The sequence below is a fragment of the Arabidopsis lyrata genome (assembly GCF_000004255.2).
Source record: "Arabidopsis lyrata subsp. lyrata unplaced genomic scaffold ARALYscaffold_8, whole genome shotgun sequence".
NCBI lineage: Eukaryota > Viridiplantae > Streptophyta > Magnoliopsida > Brassicales > Brassicaceae > Arabidopsis > Arabidopsis lyrata.
Genome location: NW_003302548.1, coordinates 22528169 through 22548189, shown reverse-complemented (window position 1 = coordinate 22548189; position 20021 = coordinate 22528169). Strand labels below are relative to the sequence as shown.

Sequence of the window (20021 nt, the reverse complement as noted above, 5' to 3'; positions counted from 1 at the left end):
AAGATTGGCGTACACAAAAATGTTTGGCATGACATTTTCTCAGTAGGAACAAAAAAATTTCCAGCTTATAATACAAAACTATCATCCAAATTTTTAATTCAATCTCAATCTACTTGGAAATAATTATCGACATTATATGTTAGATAACAACCAATAATCCAATATTAACCAAAAAAAAAAAAGCATTAATCAACTTGTAAAATACTCTCTCGCTGGCACATATGCACATATATAGTTTTATTAAATAATATTTTAAAGAACCATTCCATTTACATTGGATTACATGAGAATAACATTACAAGACCCACACAAGCTATGAAAATGTTTTTTCACTCAAAACTTAAAACGTTTGAAGCCAGTTCAGGTTATGCTCTGTTTCCTCCTTGTGAACTCTCAAATTTATCATGTTTGGCTTCAACATTTCCCACAAGGATCCAGTTTCTTCATCGCATTTGACCTCCAAATTCTCTAGATTCGTCACTGAATCCGGCAATTTGCATCCCGAATACTTCCTCATCCAGATCTTTTTCAGCTTCTCTAGTTTGCCAATCTCTTGAGGCAACTTTCTCAATCCTAAGCAATGAGAAATATCCAGAAACCGCAAGTTGCTGAGTCTCTCAGTCGCTTCAGGCAGCTCAGAGAGATTATTACAAGAACACAACCTCAACATTTCCAGTTTACTCAAGTTGCCCATATCTTCTGGAAGTGTAGAGAGCTTATTACAGTTTGTGATGCTAAGGGTCTTCAATGAAACAACTTCAGAGACCCAATAAGGTAACTCATCAAGATCATAGCAATAGTCTATGTCAATCTCTTGTAAATTCGATAGTGCTTTAGAGACATCTATTTCTTCAGTCTCATAGAAAACCTCACCGAAACTACACATGACCAAAGATAGCTTCTTAAGACTGCCTAGTTGCAATCGGGGAATGTCCAGCAAAGTGACTGAAACTTTCTCCAATCTAATCCGTTTCAGGTTTGGTAATGAGCTGAGACACGAGAAATTGCTCAATCTTGCTGGATAAAAACCGTGATTTGTGATTGTCAGAACCTTTAGCTTCTTCATTCCAGCAATGAAGCTTGGCAATTCATAGTCTGGTGAAGAGAGATTAAGAACTAAAGCCTCAACATTGGGGCAATCCATTTCCAACCAATTCGATGAGAACAAATCATCTGCAAGAAAAAGAAAGACCAATCATAGTTATAGGGAAGTCATATTTCTAGAAACAGCAGAGATTTGTATAATCACTAAGTTCAAAAAATTACCCGTAGAGATAGACAATAAAGAGGCACTAATAGTAGGGTGTCTTGGATTCAAACACCAGTCTGGAAATGTATTCTCTCTTATCTCCAAATTTAGTCTTTTTCTTTCTATGTTTTCCGTTAATTCGCTTTGACGGATAGCCAATTCCCTAAGGATATCATGTTGAGTGACTAAGAAATCATTGTAGAAACCGTCTTCGTGCTCATTTCTGCTGATAAAGAAATAAATAAGTTCCACTAATGGTAGATGGCAAGAAGGTGCAAAGATATAGATTTGAAACAGAAATAACATACCCGAGAGGAACAAGTTTAAGCAGATTCTGGGACGCAAGGTCTTCAAGGTACTTCATATACAAGATACTACTACCTTTACCGTATAATTCCACCCACATGTCAATTATTACTGAAGCACGTATCTTTTGTTCCTCAAGAAACGAGCCCATGTCCGAGAAACACTCTTTAAGGTTGGTTTCCAGGGCATCAAAGCTAGGCTGCAAACATTCTAGCACAGTTGGATGAGGATTACCTAGAATTCTTTCCCCTTCTGACCAGCTTTCCACCTGACCTTTCCATGTATTTAGAGATTGTCCTTTGAGTGAAACGCCGACTACTTCAATTACGATTGGGAATCCATTGCAACGTTTCAATATCTGCATTAGCTCACCATATGAAAAAAGTAAAAGATGGATCTATTGATATAGTTATCAGAATTCTTAGATCACAAATGTATAGGTTCATCTAGATGAATAAAACAACAACCTTCTTGAGGAGATCTTCGTACTCATCTGGAGACGCATTAGAAGGTCGCGATGCCCAATGAATGAGAAGGGACCTGGCATCTTCATCTTCCAAAGGTTTCAAATGATAACTGGAACCAAAACTCGGAAAGTCAAACCGAGAAGTCACCAAAATCTTATAATCCGGTAATTTAATTTGAAATTTCTGAAGTAAAGACTCCGCTCCCCGCCACACATCATCCAAGACAACCAATATAGGACCATTTTCTTTAAGTTCCTCTAGCAGTTTTCTTAAACCAAGTTCTGCTTGAGAATCATTCTCAAATGTAAGTGCTTCATAACCGTTGTGTTGGAGTAAATTCTGTACTATGACCTTAAAGTTAGGAGTACTTGACACAACACTAAAGAAGATATGCTTGAACTTCCCTGCCAATGAAATCTACATGAGAAACAATGTCAACAATTCAAGAGTAAAAATCGAAACTTTAAGACTTAATGTATAAACCTTTGATATCTGGATCGTCACAAAGCCGACTAACCAGCGTTGTTTTCCCGCAACCAGGAGGAGCAGAAACCACAAGACTAACCACGGAATTGTCAAGGAGTCTCTTCTTTAGCTCCCCCAATGGCCAATCCAATCCAACAATAACCTTATCAAGCTTGGGAACCGAACAAAGATCCCTAAAAACAGGCGCATGGACACTCAAAAGATCCATCCTTTTACTTAAACCATCAACCGAATTCACAAGATTTCCCGTCAAACCCAACAACGTCAACTGATTCCTATGCTGAAGAAGCTGGAGATCAATCTGACAGAACTTAAGCATATCCTCATTGATTCTCTCAATTTTTCTAGTATATTTAGATTTCTCGTACCACTTGACGCTTGGAAACTTTCGAACAGCTACACCAGCTCTTTCAATCGTATCCCTCAATTCCTTAAGTTCCTTTACACCAAAGTCAAGCTCTTTTTGCATCGAATCAATCTTTTGAGTTAACGGAAACAATCTCTCCATTGTTGATACGAGATCTTTGGACAAGGGTTTGAAAGCTTTGACCTTTTTTGCTTCTTCAATCACAAGTTTCAAGAGCTCGGAAAACACAGCTCCCCCAATAGAACCTAATCCCAAACTAGCCCAATCGTTCATTCTTTCAAAGTTTAGAGAAAACCCAAAAAAAGAAAAAAAAACTCTCAGATTTTGTCTGTAGAATCGCTGAAAATCAAACAAGCTAAAAAGGGGATCTCTGGAATTATCGATGTATGTGGAAAACGATGGTAGTAGATAGACAAAGGGGACGAATTGCTTTATTGCTTTGACTTCTCAGACTCGGTCCCATTGCCGTGCAATAACCTGAAAATGGCGGCTGCGTTTGCGTTTTGCCTTTCTACGTTAACCACACGTGGTTCGATAGACGGAACGTGTTTCGTGCTCTCTTCATACGTGCGAGAGTAAGCCTTTCTATATTGGGCCAGTATTCAATTATGCCTTTTATGTTTCTACGGCCCAACACAACATGCGTATTTATTTAGAAGAAAAAAAACACATAATTTCAGAGCAATAGAACTTCCACATGTCCGAATATGGTCAAGCCCATGTTGACGATAAGTCTATTTCCTCCTTGACAACTCTCAAATTTATCATTTTTGGCTTCAATCTTTCCCACAAGAATCCAGTTTCTTCATCGCATTTGACCTCCAAATTCTCTAGGTTCGTCACTGAATCAGGTAACTTGCATCCCGTATAATTCCTCATCCAGATCATTTTCAGCTTCTCTAGTTTGCCAATCTCTTGAGGCAACTCAGTGAGATTATTACAAGAACATGACCTCAACATTTCCAGTTTACTCAAGTTGCCCAAAGCTTCTGGAAGTATAGAGAGCTTATCACAGTTTGTGATGCTAAGGGTCTTCAATGAAACAACTTCAGAGACCCAATAAGGTAACTCAAGAAGATCATAGCAATAGTCTATGTCAATCTCTTGTAAACTCGATAGGGCTTTAGCGACATCTATTTCTTCAGTCCCATAGAAAACCTCACCGAAACTACACATGAGCGAAGATAGCTTCTTAAGACTGCCTAGTTGCAATCGGGGAATGTCTAGCAAAGTGACTGAAACTTTCTCCAATCTAATCCGTTTCAAATTTGGTAATGAGCTCAAACACGAGAAATTGCTTAATCTTGTTGGAACAAAACCGTGATTTGTGATAGTTAGAACCTTCAGCTTCTTCATTCCGGCAATGAAGCTTGGCAATGCATAGTCTGATGAAGATACATTAAGAACTAAAGCCTCAACATTGGGGCAATATATCCATTTCCAACCAATTCGATGAGAACATATCATCTGTAACCAAAAAAAAGACCCGAGCATAGTTTATCGGGAGGTCATATTTCTAGAAACAGCAGATATATAATCTCTATGCACAATTTTCAGAACAAAAAAGAGAATCTGAAAGAATTACCCGTAGAAATAGACAAAAGTCGAGCATTAATAGGTTGCCTTAGATTCGAACACCAGTCCGGATAGTTGTCCTCTCGTATCTCCAAATTTAGTTTTTTTCTTTCCAGGATTGGTTCCAGTTCGCTTTGAAAAATAGCCAACTCCCTCAGAATATCATGTTGAGTGACTAACAACTCATTGTAGAATCCGTCTTCGTACTCATTTGTCCTGGTAAGTAAAACAAATAAGTTCAAGATCAAATGGTAGATGCCAAAAAGGTGCAATGAAACAAATGTTGAAAAAGAAACAACAACATACCCGAGAGGAACAAGTTTAAGCAGATTCTGGGAAGCAAGGTCATTAAGGTATTTCATGTACATGTTAGTACTAGTACTACCTCTACCATATAATTCCACCCATATGTCAATTATAAGCGAAGCATGTATCTTTTGGTCCTCAAGAAATGAACCCATGTCCAAGAAACACTCTTTAAGATGGGGTTTCAGGGCACTAAAGCTAGGCTGCAGACGTTTTAGGACAGTAGGATGAGCGTTACCAAGAATTGTTTCCCCTTCAGACCAGCTTTCCACTTGGCCTTTCCATAAATACAGAGCTTGTCCTTTAAGTGAAATGCCGACTACTTCAATTACGAGAGGGAATCCATTGCAACGTTTCAATATCTACAATCCATGTGAAAAAAGAAAAAGATTAATCTAGTGTTTTCACTAACTAGAAGGTTGAAACTAATAATACCTTTTGGATAAGATCTTCATACTCATCTTAAGATGTATGTAGAGGCGGCGATGCCCATTGAATGAGAAGGGCTTTAGCATCTTCATCTTTCAAAGTTTCCAAATGATAAGTGGACCATAAACTCGAAAAGTCAAACCGAGAAGTCACCAAAATCTTATAATCTTCTAATTCAATTTGAAATTTCCGAAGCAAGAATTCTGATCCACGCCACACATCATCCAACACCAACAATATAGGACCATCTTTTGTGAGTTCCTCCAGCAGATCTCTTAAGCCAGTTTCTGCTTGAGAATCATCGTCAAATGTAATTGCTCCGTAACCGTTGTCCTGAAGTAAATTTGTACTATGGCCCTGAAATTAGGGGTGTTCGACACAACGCTAAAGAAGATTTTCTTGAATTCACCTGCCAATGGATACACTACGTGAGAAACAAGAAACATGTGTAAAGATCAAAACTTTAAGACACTTCATACCTTTGATCTTATCATCGTCACAAAGCTGAGTAACCAGCGTGGTCTTCCCGCAACCAGGAGGACCAGACACCACAACCACTGAATTGCCAAGGAGTTTCTTCTTCAGCTCCATCAATGGCCAATCCAATCCAACAAGAACCGTATTAAGCTTGGGAACCGAACAACGCTTCGAGAAAACAGGAGAGGGAGAAGAAACACTCAAAAGATCGAGCTTCTTATTGATGATCTGGAGATAATTGTTAAACTGCAATTGGTTCCTAAACTGAAGAAGCTGTAGTTGAACCTGACAGAACTTGAACATCTTCCTATTGATTTCCACAACTTTTGTCGTGTACTTAGATTTCAAGAGTATATTCCACTTCTTGATACGTGAACACTCCTCAACCACTACAAGAGCTTCAACGATCATGTCTTTAAGATCTTGTAGTTCCATAACATCTTGCAACGATTCGATCTGTGTGGTCACCGGCAGCCCCGGCTCAATATATTTGAGAGCCTTAGGGCAAAAAAAATTTTTTTGGCCTATTATTATATACAAAGAGAAAATTTACTTAATTTTTAAAAATTTTGCGGAGTTTTTATAGTAAAAATTGTTATTTTAAAAATTTTGGGCCTTTTTATACATTTTCTTATAAATAATTAGGCCTCTTAAAATATAATTCTCATATTAATAATATTTTAAAAAAATATTTGGACCTTTTTATATGTAAATTTTTTTTATAAAAAAAAAAGCCCCGGGCCGTCGCACTTCCGCCCTACCCATCTGAGCCGGGGCTGGTCACCGGAAGCAAAAACTCCATATCCGATGCGAGCTCATTAGACACAGATTTGAAAGCTAAAACCTTCTTTGCCTCAGCAATCAAAAGTTTCAGACCTTCGGAGGCCAAAGCTCCTAATACCAAACTAAGCCAATCGTTCATTCTTGTTTCCTCGGAAATTTGGCAAAACAGAGAAAACAAAGAATGAAAAAATAACTCACAGATTTTTTCTGTAAAAATCTGTAATAGTAAGTTATGGACTAATAAGATTGTAATAGTAAGCTTTGTGTTTAAGATTTTGTCGACAAGATTAGACAAGGAAGACGAAGTCAGATGCTTTAGCTTTAGCTTACTTGCAAAGCAATCTCGGTCGTCGTTGTTGACTTCACTTCACAGTACCTCGAAATTTGTTTTTCTGACGTCATTACAATAAAAGTTTCAGGCCCATTTATATATTATAGTTTTCCTTAATCGGCCCATTTGAGATAGACCTTATACTATATACATGGGCCCAGAGAAATAGTGTGTAATTGAAAAAAGCTCATAACTTTAAAACCCATAGATCGACCAAAAGAAAAACCCTACAATTCAATTCAATGGCTCGTAATTTCGTTTCAGATAAATAAAATAGGATCAAAACAAGAGACATCTGACCATTATTTGTGAGAACTTCCACATGTCCGAATTGGGTCAAGCCCATGTTGACTCTTTTATATTACTCGTTTAGTCTGAATAGTGGTCATTAAGAGTTTTTTTTTTTTTTTTTTCGTCTGAATGATTCAAAATATCGAAGATACTGTTTAGTTATAACCACACAATCTAACCCAAAAAACAGGATCCAAGACAATCACAAACGGAGACGACAAAAAGCCACTACAATCAAGTAATGTACATCTCATTTGCGAACACTTCATGTAACCAAAAAAGGTAGCCCGAGTCTAGAAGAACAAATAATCAAAATTAGTGGTTAATATTTTAATGAATTATGAAGACAATGATGCTTAATCAACTACTCCTCACATGCTTCATTATATAAAAATCCTCCCGGATACATCATTGTGTTGCTTAATAGTAGGTGGACCATATTTCACCGACTAATTTCCCAACGGCGAGTTATTTTTGTCAACTTTTGCAACTTACAGTTTTAAACTTTGGAATTCACCAAACAAATTAAATTAAATTATCATTTTCAGTATCAGATTTACAATAAATCAGGAAAAATGGCACAACTTTCAATAGCTCAACGCCGAGCCCATCACAAGAGATGCTCGTTTCCCAAAAGCATAATACTAGTATAAAAACTTTTCTTTTAAGTAGAAAACTAGAAACTTCGTTAATTAGTTGCCAAGAAAAATAAAAAGCTTTCTTGTTTTGTTTTGCTTCTATCTTTGGTCGTAAACGTGAAGAAAAGTGCAAAAGGTAGAATCTAATCAGCGGCGATTAATTAGGAAACATTTTTCTTAAAACTAAAACTCTTGTCTGTTTTACTCAATATCTTTCCACTTTTTCCTTTTTCGTTTTCTAGTTTTAAATTAATTCCATTTAGCTTTTTATGGTATCCGTTATCCGAATAATGAAAGCTAAGCTTTGGCTGGAAGCAATAATCATATAAACCAAAACGCGTGAAACCATTCAATATTTCCGTTGTCACCGCATTATCCACTACCACCTTTTTCACATTAACAACTTTATTTCATTTTACACTAATCAACAAAACCAGCAAAATTTATACTTTTACAACAAACCAGACCAGCATTTACAAATGTGAATGATACTGGATAATGTATAAGATCAAATCTGCCGTCAACTATGTATAAGATCTATAGTTCTGACTTTAAAATCTAAAGGGTGTAAAAAATTGTTGAAGTTGATTTATGAGGGAGTTGAATATGATTTTATTTGACCAAACGAAAAAAACAATAAAATAAAAGCAACACTCGAGATCTTCACCTGTCATTGATTGGAACCACCTTTGTGACTTCTTTTTTTCTCTCACTTACTTATGTCACCCACAACTTTCGCTATCTAATTGCATTTTTATAGACCAAAGTCCCTACATTTCTCTCAAACCCATTTAGAAGAAGAGTTGTTAGCTGTCTTCAATCTCTTTGTCTGTATCATTCTTTTAGGAAGCCATGAAAATAAAAACAGCATCCTTGCTTAATCCTCTTCTTCTTCTTGGAGCTTTGACTCTTTTAAGCAGTTTGGTGATAGTGAAAGGAGAAAGCCCTTACAAGTTTTACACTTGGACTGTGACTTATGGCATTATCTCTCCTCTTGGTGTTCCTCAACAGGTACAACAATAACAACAGTAGTTTCCATTTATAGAAACTCTGAATCCCACTTTTGTTTGATACTCAGACCTTTTATACTCTTTATGGATGCTTTGTTTGTTTGTCTGTTTAGGTTATTCTCATCAATGGTCAGTTTCCTGGTCCAAAGCTTGATGTTGTGACCAATGACAACATCATCCTCAACCTCATCAACAAACTTGACCAGCCTTTCCTCTTGACCTGGTAATTTCACTATTTTCTGATTCAAAAAAAAAAAAAAAACCTAAAGATTTGAACTTTATTATTTTCAAATGCTTCCAAAAGAATAAGTCCTCTGTTTTGCGTTACCCAGTTGATTAATGTATCTTTATATTTTAAGGCATTTGTGGATTAGTCCTCTGAAAGATTTGATCTTTAGTGTTTAAACTCGAAAAAGCTGAAAACTTTATCGATCAATTTAGAGTTTTAGGCTAATTGGGTTCACACTTGAAATTGGTATTTGATCTGGTTCAACGTGTGTGGCTTAGGAATGGGATTAAGCAGAGGAAGAACTCATGGCAAGATGGTGTTTTGGGAACAAACTGTCCGATCCAACCAAACTCAAACTTCACTTACAAATTCCAAACCAAAGATCAGATTGGAACTTTCCATTACTTCCCTTCCACCGCTTTTCACAAAGCCGCGGGTGGATTCGGAGCCATCAATGTCTACGCAAGACCTGGAATCCCAATCCCTTACCCTCTCCCAACCGCAGATTTCACTTTACTCGTTGGTGATTGGTTTAAAACCAACCACAAAACGCTTCAACAGCGTTTGGATTCTGGTGGGGTTCTTCCATTTCCCGATGGGATGCTCATAAATGGACAAACTCAATCAACATTTTCAGGCGACCAAGGTAAATCATGAATGTCTCAGTTTCCATGAATTGTGTTGTTTGAGTGATTTGGTTCTGTTTGTTTTACTTTGTCTGTATGGTTTAATCTTTCAGGGAAGACTTATATGTTCAGAATCTCCAATGTTGGTTTATCAAGCAGTTTCAATTTCAGAATCCAAGGACATACAATGAAAGTAGTTGAAGTTGAAGGCTCTCATGTTATTCAAACTGATTATGATTCTCTTGACATTCATGTTGGCCAGTCTTTAGCTGTTCTTGTTACTTTAAACCAATCTCCTAGAGATTATTACATCGTCGCAAGCACCCGGTTCGTTAGAAGCAAAGTTTCTGTTATGGGTTTGTTGCGTTATTCTAACTCCCGCGTCCCAGCTTCTGGTGATCAGCCTGCTCTTCCACCTGGAGAGCTTGTTTGGTCCATGAGACAAGCTAGAACCTTCAGGTACAAAGATCAGTTACTTATAAAGAACGTAGAAATGTTTAAATCCGAAGGATTAGATTATGAATGGTGTTTACTTCTTGGGCTTAGGTGGAACTTAACAGCAAATGCAGCTAGACCAAACCCTCAAGGATCATTCCACTATGGAATGATCACTCCAACGAAGTCATTTGTGTTCTCAAATTCAGCTCCTTTAATTAATGGAAAGCAAAGATATGCAGTCAATGGAGTCTCTTATGTAAACTCAGAGACGCCTCTTAAACTCGCTGATCACTTTGGAATCAGTGGAGTTTTCAGCACCAACGCCATTCAAAGCGTCCCTTCTAACTCTCCTCCAACTGTTGCAACATCCGTTGTTCAAACATCTCTCCATGATTTCCTTGAAATTGTGTTTCAGAACAATGAGAAGTCAATGCAGTCTTGGCATCTTGACGGATATGACTTCTGGGTCGTTGGGTGAGTCTTCTTCTGTCACCGCTCGTATTATTTCTAACTCAAGTAAGATTTTTGCTAACGTTTCTCTCTTATGAATCTAGATTTGGTTCTGGACAATGGACACCTGCAAAAAGATCACTCTACAATCTTGTTGATGCTCTTACCAGACACACTACTCAGGTAAAACAACAACAACAACAAAAAGAGTCAGAAACTTTGATTTGTTTCTAGTGTTCTTGATGTGTTGTAATTTATGGGATAAATGCAGGTCTACCCAAAGTCTTGGACAACAATCTTGGTGTCTTTGGACAATCAAGGGATGTGGAATATGAGATCAGCGATATGGGAAAGACAATATTCAGGACAACAGTTTTATCTAAAAGTATGGAATCCAGTGCAGAGTCTTGCCAATGAATACAATCCTCCTGACAATCTTCAATTCTGTGGCAAAGCTGTTGGAAGACACCTTTAGAGAGATCCTCTTATAGTTTTCCTCTGTTCTTTCTTAAAGTTATTTACTTAAAAAGGTTTTTTCGATTCAATTTGGTCTGTTCTTTCTGGTCATGAGAGTATGGCTGCGGGCTGTTTACACTTAAAGGGAAGAGGAAATTTATGGTTCATTGGTAGGCTAGATTGGAGTTTTATAATAATCTTCCTATATACAATTCTATTCATGTGTTTTTTCTAATCGAAATCTCTTGCGGTCTAACGAGTAAGCTTCCTAAAGAATCCCCTCCTCAGAATCAACCCATTGTGGATAAAAAAAACAACGCAAATCGTACATGTAATCTAGTATTATCATCATCCAGATTCATCAAACATTAGAGACTTCTTCAACCATTGGTGTCTTGGTGACGGACTCGTATAAGAGCATCTCCAAAGGAAACCTCAAATCTTCAAATATAAGGTTTTTGGTTCTCCAAAGGCAACCTCAAAACCTCAAATTTTGAGGTTTCATCTTTTTTATTTGCATTTTGGTCCTCATAATTATTTATATTTTAGAAATACTTTTACTAATTTATTATTTTATCATATTAGTCCTTAAATTTTTATGTCTTATAAATAGAAAGTTATTTTTTCATATAAAAATAAAGAAACACTTTAAAATAATATAAAATATTACATAACATTAAAAACAAATATTACACAATAACAATATTACATTAAGCAAATTTATTACACAATAAAACAAGAAAAGAAAAGAAAATTACATGAAAACATAAATATTATACAAATTATATATTACAACAATACTAATATTCAGGTAAATTTGATCCCGAACCTCCAAGATCACCAAAATATGGTCCATAAAAATTTGGTGAAATTGGAGATTGTTGTGGTTGTTCTTGATTTCTTTTTTGTATGATTCTTGCTTGTTCAGATCGAATATACTCACGGGTATTACTATCAGCAATAGTGTCTAAATCTTTTAACAAGATTTTATTCTCCTCGTGCATTTCTTTTAGGGCTAACTTTTTTGCTTGATTTTGCATACGCAATTCAGCTAGCTCGTAACTTTTTTCCCTAGTTGCTGCACTTTCTTTTAAGAAATCTAGGATTTGTTTGTTTGAAGAAACCAAAGTGTCAACAGATGAATTATTACCTTCTGCAATCTTTCTTTTGAGTTTTGCTTTCTTCGATCCAATGGGACGTTGTGATGAATTTGATCCACCGTCTTCACTGCTTAAATTGATTGAAAATGATGACATTCCCGGAGATTGTGATGTTGGAGAACTGGCGATATCGCTCTCGGTGTTAGGAGTATCTGGAATACCGACGCTAACATTGTCTGTGAACTTTGGAATATCCTTCAGCAAATTCCATACATGGTCGAATTTAAAACCTTTCTTTAGTTTTTCAACTTGTACCAACAATTTCTTGGCTTTTTCCATCTGCATAACATTTAGAACAAAAAATTTAGTTATTTACACAAACATATATCATATATAATTAGAGTAGAAAAAATTATATACTTACAATGTCAATTTCCGACGCACCACTTGGATGCATATTCTCCACTTGGATTATGCAACTCTTCAAATTCCTAACCGCATAAATAATAGTATTCATTATACCTTGTAATGACCTATTGCTTCTAATTTCCCAACTCCCATTTTTTTGACTATTGTAACTTTTTTTTAATTTTTTCCCATAATTTCCCTATAGCTTGGTTATTGCTACCAATGGGATCTTGGGATATTTCTAAATATACACGACACAATAACTCATCTTCTTGTTGAGTGAATGATGAGCCTCTACTTTTTTCCATATTGTTTATAAAATGAGTTGTTTGAAGTGTGATTTTTTTCATTGCATGAAGTGTATTATTTATACACAATAATGGATGTAAAAGATTTCAAATGAATGGCTACAAATCAATTTTCTAGATTTTCTTATCAAGTTGGATGGATTGGATATGATTTTAATCCAACGGCTGATAATATGAGAGATCTAATGGATGGTGTAGATTAAATTAGAAAGATTTCCTTATCTTCTCAAATAAAAAATATATATCTATAAAAATGTATACATGGACGTTTCACCAAAAACATCACAACATCACAACTTAGTAAAAATGAATTTTAATATTGGAGAGCCATCTTCTTTTATAAATTCGTCTTCTTCTTCAGACTCATCTGAGTTTGATGAATGGCTGATGAATGAAAATGCATCAACAGAGAGAGAAGAACAAATTGCAGCAAATTTGTATGTCAACAACAACCACCTTCTTCACCAAATTACTCAAGAAAGCGATCATGTAAGTCATCGAGGCTCTATTCATGGTCATGCAGTTATACAACGTGATTGAGAAAATGCTCATCTTAATTTATTCAATGATTATTTTTCTAATAATCATGTGTATGGTGAGAGAGAGTTCCATCGTCGATTTCGAATGTCAAAGAAGTTATTTCTCCACATTGTTGATGCTGTTAAACAACATGACAACTACTTCACCCAACATCGTCTTGTGACTGGTAAAATGGGCTTATCCACCTCCAAAAAGTAACGGCTGCTTTTCGGATTTTGGCCTATGGTATGCATGCTGATGCTGCAGATGAATACATCAAAATAGAAGAGTCTACAGCAATTGAATGCATGAAGAGATTTTGTCGCGCCATTGTAGAACTGTTCTCGGAGTGGTATCTCAGGTCCCAACATCAGAGGACGTTGCCCGACTTCTCAATATCGGCCAACAACGTGGATTCCCTGGAATGCTGGGTAGTCTAGATTGTATGCATTGGAAGTGGAAAAATTGTCCAACTGCATGGGCATGACAATTTGCAGGCCGTAGCGGATCACCCACAATAATTCTTGAAGCTGTGGCAGATTACGATCTATGGATATGGCATGCCTATTTTGGTATGCCAGTCAGCAACAACGATATTAATGTTTTGAATTCATCTAACTTATTTTCAAAACTTGCTCAAGGTATCGCTCCTCCAGCTAATTACATTATTCAGGGACAAGAGTACACCATGGGTTACTACTTAGCTGATGGCATTTATCCGAAATGGTCAACTATTGTTCAGACTATAAGTGATCCTCAAGGTCCAAAGAAAAAATTATTTGCAGCAAGACAAGAATCATGTCGGAAGGATGTTGAACGTGCGTTTGGAGTTCTACAATCCAAGTTTGCTATCATTGCAGGAGCAGCACGTTATTGGAAAAAAGAGGTATTGCATGATATAATGACTGCATGCATTATAATGCATAACATGATAATCGAGGATGAACGTGATATCACCACACCGATTAGAGAAGCAAGATCAGTACCAGAGGCAACCGTGGAAATGGCAATAAACGAAAATACTCGATTTCAACAATTTTTATCTCGTAATCTATAGATAAAAAATAAAGAAACTCATCTAGCTCTTCGAAATGCATTGATTGATCATATATGGGAGCATTACGGAAATAATTAGGTTCAATAATTTGGTAATTTAGTTTTAATTTGAGATTTCGTTTGTGTTTTTATTATTATTTTGTGTAATTTTATTTTATAATGTGTATTTTATTAATTAATAATGTTTGTAATATTTTTAATGTATGTTTTATTGTTATTTATAAAAGTTTTATGATTTTATGTAATTATAATCAATAGCAAGGACTATTATGCAAAATACAAATTCTTTTGAAGTTAAATTTGAGGTTTTCCTTTGGAAACACACAACCCTAAACCTCAAATTTGATGTTTGGCAAACCTCAAATATAAGGTCCCATTTGGAGATGTTCTAATAGGGCTTATAGGAAAGTAGTATACTCTACGTAAGAGCAATGGGCCATGTCAAATAAATAAATGGGCCTATATAAGCCCAATACGAGCAGGAGAAGTTTCAAAGAAATGATGAAGCTTATAAAAAGTTTGTCCATATCCATGGGATTTGCCGAAATCAATCTGCGAGAAAAAAAAAGAAGGGGAATCAGTTTCTTGAGAAATCTAGCGAAATCGGAAAATTCTCTTACTCGAGTTTTTGTTTCGGTGAAATATGAATTGCGAAGTTTGTCAGCTCAAGGAACTGGTATAAATCTCTTCTTCTTCTTTTTGCTAAAAAATCAGTCCAATTTTGTAGTCATCGAGTCGTATGTCTATTTCTGGAATTGTTCCACAGCGTAAATTTTTTTGTATCGATTTGTTTGAATGATTTTTATATTTTTCACAGGAAGTGGAATCCTTCGAGATTCGCGAAGTTTTGCGCTGTAAGTTTCCGACACTTGAACATACTTTCTGTATCCAGTTTCATTGTTTTTGTATGGAAACAAAATCGGATCTTACGGATCTAATCATGTTTTAGTTTAAGATCTTGTGCCTTAGATCCCAGATTAGGTCTTTCTCAGGCTTATACCTGTAGACATTGATTGGAATTTTGAGTTTTGGAGATCAATTATGTGTAGTTGTATACATGAATCTGAATAGCTTGAGTGAAATTTGTAGGTGCTCAATTTCTTCTTGTCTGATTTGGTTGTAGAATTTGTCTTTTTTTTATATTCTGTGTAACTTTAAATGTGATAATGTGTAATTTGGTGCAGGCATTCTACATACCATTGTCTTTCATCGTGCGCTTGGTCTTATCCGCCCTAAAGATATTGATTTGGAGCTTTTTGAGATCACATACGTAAGATTTCAGTTTCTTTCTCTCCTCTCTATGGTTTTGTTATGCTATAGAAGAGAGGTTACAAGTTTAGCCAGATGGGTGTGTATGCTTTGATTTTGATATATTGGTGGGTTTTCCTTTTTTCCTATATGTCACAGGTACAATGTGGTGAAATAGAAGTGGAAAAGAAAATTGATGAAAAGATTGAGCAATTCATAAACTGGATTGAGAAACACCCAAACAAGAAGAGTCAGGTATAGCAAATACTTGATTACCATTTCATTGACATTGTATCGATAGATTTCCTTTGAAAGTGAACCGCATATTTCATACCTGCTTAAAAAGGGATTGAATGTTTCTGCAGCATATAGGGTTGTAGCTTATCATATAGGCACGTTTCATTGTCTCAATCCTTTGTTGCTGTTAATGATCTTTTTTTTTTTTGTGTGTGTGTGTGTCATTGCCAAGATATGTCTATCGTTTTATGAAGTCAAAAGCAAACAGCCGTCTTGGTTCACCAACAAAATCGAACGCTTGTACTGGGAACAATGGTACATCAATCTGAATGTGCTTCAGCCCGCTAAGCCCCCAGTCGGAAAGTCTCACCATTCTAAACTAGTTATGGACCCTGGAGGTAAGATTGATGAAATTTCCTTTTCTCATCTCCAAAAATTACACTGTTGAGTGGGAATTAATTGTCATGCTCTAATCCAATAACTGTAGAGGCATCTGAGGAGAGAAGTTCTCGTAGGACACTGCTTGAGCAATCCCTTCAGGAAGTCTTATTCCAAATCATAAAATTTGTGAATGAGAAGAAGGATCACGTTCCTCCCATTAACGATGGTGTAATCTACTGCCCTTTTGAGATCACTATCCCAAGGTACATCATTCTCCACTTTATTCAGCTATCAAACTGTTTTCTTGAGATCTTATTTACAGATCATGTCGAAATGAAAGTGTTGAATTGAGTTAAGTTTTATTTCAGCTCATCGGACTCAGCCTTTGGGATGGATATGTTCAAGAGGATACTCCACAGTGGCCATCCATCGATGCTCGGCTAATTTCATTTTCCACTTAACTTAGTACATATACATTTGATGTTATTTGGTGCAGCCTAACTCAAATCAACACATTCCTAGTTGCATTTTCTGTGTAAATATATAATGAAACTCAACACTTGCCTCTTTCTCTCAACCCTCTTTCTCGTTGATAAAAATGTTGCCTTAGCTATGTTATGTTACAGTGTTTTTTTGTAAATAAGTGATGCGTTGTTTAATCCGAGCCAAAACAACACATGTTTTCTCTGTTTTTGTAGTTTCTTCGACTTATCTGCTCGATAATAAGAGTCTAAAAGTAATCGTCTTGTTCAAGAAACCCTTATTAAATTCGTGAACTAGATAAAGGATCACGTTCTTGAATTGTCACTATCTTTTTGTTTGTGTTAACGCAATGTGGCAAACTAATATAAATTTCTGACTTGCATTTCCTAGATAGGTGGACTGTTCTGTTTTCCGAAGATTGAATTGACATTAATTAGAGCCAAAAACAAACAAACAAACGTTTCTCTAATTTGTAGTTTCGTTCACAAGTAACCTAACTAAATAAGAAACAGATCCACTACAAGAGATAAAACTAAAGCTGAAAGTTAGGGTAGAGGCTAAAAGAAGAAGAAGAGAGAAACCCTCTGACTGAGGTAGAGAAGCTACTGTGAAAGTCTCTCTCACGCTAAGTAGTCTCCAGACACGAACCCAACTTTGCTCTCTTGACCTTCGAACTGCCACGGGGCGGGTATTTGAGCCACGTGGCTTGCAGTAGTTGCAGCATCAGTAGCGCCACTTGAAAACGGCCAGACCGTTATTCCTTGCCCATATCTGACGTCATCAAAATACGACCCGTGGCCAAGCCCAAGTCCAAAACCATCTGGCCCATTAAACCCACCACCAGGCCCATTTCTGCTCACGGCGGCGTTGTAGTTGATCAAAGAGGTGAAACCGCCGTAGAGCGACGAAGCGTTTCCCTTCAACGTCGTGCTAACGCCGTTGGAAGACGACTGAGGGAAAAGAACAGGCGTCGCTTGTAAGGGAAAGTTCCGGCTTCCGACAACGGTGGTGGTAGCAGCGGAGGAACAAGTCCGGGAACGTTTAGAGCTTTTTCGGGAAACACCACCGACAGGAATGTCACGGAGAGTACCTCCGTGAGTCCAGTAACGGCGACAAGACTTGCAGAAATGACGAGGCTGTGAGAAATTGTAGTTGTTGTAGTAACAGAACTTGGTGTTGGTTGACTCACAGCGAGGACAAGGAAGCTGCTCTTGTTGATCCGTAGGAATCACAACAGCTCCGCCGTGAGGAAGCTTAGGAATCCGACGAGATTCACTGAATTCAGAAGGCATGGTTTTGAGAAGAGAGAGCTTGTCGAAAGTTGAGAGTTTTTGAAGCTTTGAGGTGTTAAAGGTTGGAACTTTGTGAGAGAGAAAGAGGTTCCTTTTATGGAGAGAGAGATGGGGAAGGAGAAGAGTGTGAAGCTTTTTGACAGAGAGTGTTGGGTTTATTGTGAACATAGAGAGAGAAAGATATGCTCTGTTTCTTTACTTCATTATACGTAGGTGGCTCTTCTTTCAAGATTTTCTGTTTTGAAAATTATGAAATTAAACCACGATTCTCTAATCTCTCTATCCATAATCTGTGACACGTTTTGTTGGCATTTTTATAAATAATTATAGACATTAGTGAATGTTGAAAGAAACCGAAATTGTCAAGAACTTATGATAAAGAAGAGAAAGAAAAATCATGACCACATTTGCCTGAGACTAAAGAAGCTATTGGAGTTTCAATTTTAATTATGGTGTTTAGCTTGTATAGGCTTTGAATTTCTGAGTTAAGAGTTAAATAGGTGTCTACAAGCAATATTTGTCTTAAAAATTGAAATGTGAATGTCAAAAGTACGCGTCTACCGGGAAGTGAATGTCAATAGGGTAGGCAACATGTAGGAGCCTATTGAGCTATCGATGTAAAGCAGTTCCCAATAATTCAACCATTATATTGTCAAGGGCTTATGTTTAATTAGCCTAATTTACTTAGTTGAAGATAATTATTTATAGTTGTTGTGTGCATCTTTTCCAAAAAAAGAAGAATAAATGTAGAATCACTACAGGTCCTTAGAGCATACACAATAGCACATGTGTGAGTTTGGGTGTGAATAATTTTTTATTATTATAATTAAAGAGAGAGAAAAAAGAGAGAGAGAGGGGGATAGAGAGAGATAGAGAAAATGCAATATTTCTCTTTATTTTAATAGTCACACCTAAGTGTAAACTTACACCCAACATACAACTTTTACACAACTTTTCTATTTTTTCTCTTTTTTATATTACTCACACCCAACCAAAGATTGTACCATTGTGTATGGTCTTAATAGAATACCAGTAGAAATGTAGAATCAATGCATTCAGGACCTAAAAAACTACATTTAAAACATCAAATAAAAGTATTCAACATTTCTACGTTAAACCAACTTGATTATCAATTTTACGTTTTGTTATGGTCCTATCTATGCATCAGATAAAAAAATGTTTCAATGTATTGATAATCTTTACCATGTACAATTATCATATATAGTAATAATAAATTATAAATCTTATGTTGTTTAGGAGCTATAAAAAGTAAAAATCTAGACAATACCATGAAGACAGAATAACAATAATCGTATGAATTCTGACTAAGCATGATCTTGCGGAACAAGACAAACGGATTTTTAAGGTATATATATAGAGAGAGAGAGAGTGACAAATATTGTGATTTGTCCCAAAGGAGAGGGTCGTAATAGTAATAATAGGGGAGGCCAAAACGGTCAGAAGAGACAGAAGAGATTAGGTTGTCGGGTAAAGAATGGATATGGAGAAGCTAAGAGTTACGAAGCATGCAAATCTTCACTCCCTTTCACACCAAAAAGCATCCCAACATTTTAGAGAGAGACATGTGAGAAGTATGTGCCAAGACGTGTCTACACTGGTTCAGAGCCGTCCTTACTCTGTGTACCGACCGGTCTAATCTGGTCAAATTCTGACACACCTTCTCTCTTTATCCCATTCTTTTTGTCCTTTTCCTCTCTTGAGTCTCAGTCCTTTTCTGTTTCCTTTTTGAAGGGGTGTTTTCGTCATTTTGTTTATGTTCCAGTTCGTATTTCTAATGGGCCTAGTTCTCTTATTGATGTATGCCGCTTGGACCTGGGCCAACATATGAGATTTGTGACTTTGTTGTATGTTAGATGTGAATTTGACAAACCCCAAGCCGAGTCTATGATATGAAACCAGTCAACCAGATATGGGCGGATTTTGTTATGACCCATTTCATTGGTTACAAACTACAAACTTACGTGAACAAAAAAAACTTTGTTGGGCTAATTATCCTCTCTTTTGCTAACAAATCAAACTATAGCTCTCTAGTTGATATATATAGGTACTGTGAT

At 36.5% G+C, this 20021-nt stretch overlaps 7 protein-coding genes and 1 long non-coding RNA gene across 8 annotated transcripts; 3 read left to right on the top strand and 5 right to left on the bottom strand.

Moving 5' to 3' along the window:
* Positions 1-220: 220 nt before the first annotated feature.
* On the bottom strand, positions 221-3455 carry LOC9301119 (probable disease resistance protein At5g66900). Its single transcript, XM_021029848.1, has 5 exons — positions 2506-3455; positions 2023-2426; positions 1558-1913; positions 1267-1472; positions 221-1173 (listed from the first exon to the last, which is right to left on the bottom strand). Exons 1-5 carry the CDS (start codon positions 3146-3148, stop codon positions 341-343), a joined length of 2442 nt encoding a protein of 813 aa, XP_020885507.1. The 5' UTR covers positions 3149-3455; the 3' UTR covers positions 221-340.
* A 131-nt stretch (positions 3456-3586) lies between these two features.
* On the bottom strand, positions 3587-4342 carry LOC110225817 (probable disease resistance protein At5g66900). The gene has a single exon (XM_021015835.1). The coding sequence runs from the start codon at positions 4340-4342 to the stop codon at positions 3587-3589; it is 756 nt and encodes a 251-aa protein (XP_020871494.1).
* Positions 4343-4374: 32 nt separating this feature from the next.
* On the bottom strand, positions 4375-6708 carry LOC9301118 (probable disease resistance protein At5g66910). The gene is given in 6 exon segments (XM_021029857.1): positions 4375-4666; positions 4757-5118; positions 5192-5532; positions 5535-5594; positions 5665-6133; positions 6450-6708. Coding segments are annotated over 6 exon segments (1605 nt in total). The 5' UTR covers positions 6585-6708; the 3' UTR covers positions 4375-4428.
* Positions 6709-8304: 1596 nt separating this feature from the next.
* LOC9301117 (L-ascorbate oxidase homolog) lies at positions 8305-11170 on the top strand. Its single transcript, XM_002866680.2, has 7 exons — positions 8305-8716; positions 8829-8938; positions 9223-9590; positions 9684-10029; positions 10117-10482; positions 10563-10641; positions 10730-11170. The coding sequence occupies exons 1-7, from the start codon at positions 8558-8560 to the stop codon at positions 10931-10933; spliced, it is 1632 nt and encodes a 543-aa protein (XP_002866726.1). The 5' UTR covers positions 8305-8557; the 3' UTR covers positions 10934-11170.
* Positions 11171-11662: 492 nt separating this feature from the next.
* On the bottom strand, positions 11663-12968 carry LOC9302798. Its single transcript, XM_021015535.1, has 2 exons — positions 12439-12968; positions 11663-12353 (listed from the first exon to the last, which is right to left on the bottom strand). Exons 1-2 carry the CDS (start codon positions 12529-12531, stop codon positions 11715-11717), a joined length of 732 nt encoding a protein of 243 aa, XP_020871194.1. The 5' UTR covers positions 12532-12968; the 3' UTR covers positions 11663-11714.
* A 59-nt stretch (positions 12969-13027) lies between these two features.
* Positions 13028-13973, top strand: LOC110225653. Its single transcript, XR_002329879.1, has 2 exons — positions 13028-13436; positions 13517-13973. It is a non-coding gene; the product is annotated as an uncharacterized LOC110225653 (long non-coding RNA).
* A 920-nt stretch (positions 13974-14893) lies between these two features.
* Positions 14894-16789, top strand: LOC9301116 (autophagy-related protein 101). Its single transcript, XM_021016281.1, has 7 exons — positions 14894-14981; positions 15123-15159; positions 15490-15575; positions 15713-15808; positions 16023-16188; positions 16278-16434; positions 16540-16789. The coding sequence occupies exons 1-7, from the start codon at positions 14949-14951 to the stop codon at positions 16613-16615; spliced, it is 651 nt and encodes a 216-aa protein (XP_020871940.1). The 5' UTR covers positions 14894-14948; the 3' UTR covers positions 16616-16789.
* Positions 16790-17061: 272 nt separating this feature from the next.
* On the bottom strand, positions 17062-18247 carry LOC9302797 (dof zinc finger protein DOF5.8). The gene has a single exon (XM_002864994.2). It carries the CDS (start codon positions 18112-18114, stop codon positions 17275-17277), a length of 840 nt encoding a protein of 279 aa, XP_002865040.2. The 5' UTR covers positions 18115-18247; the 3' UTR covers positions 17062-17274.
* Between the last annotated feature and the right edge of the window lie 1774 nt (positions 18248-20021).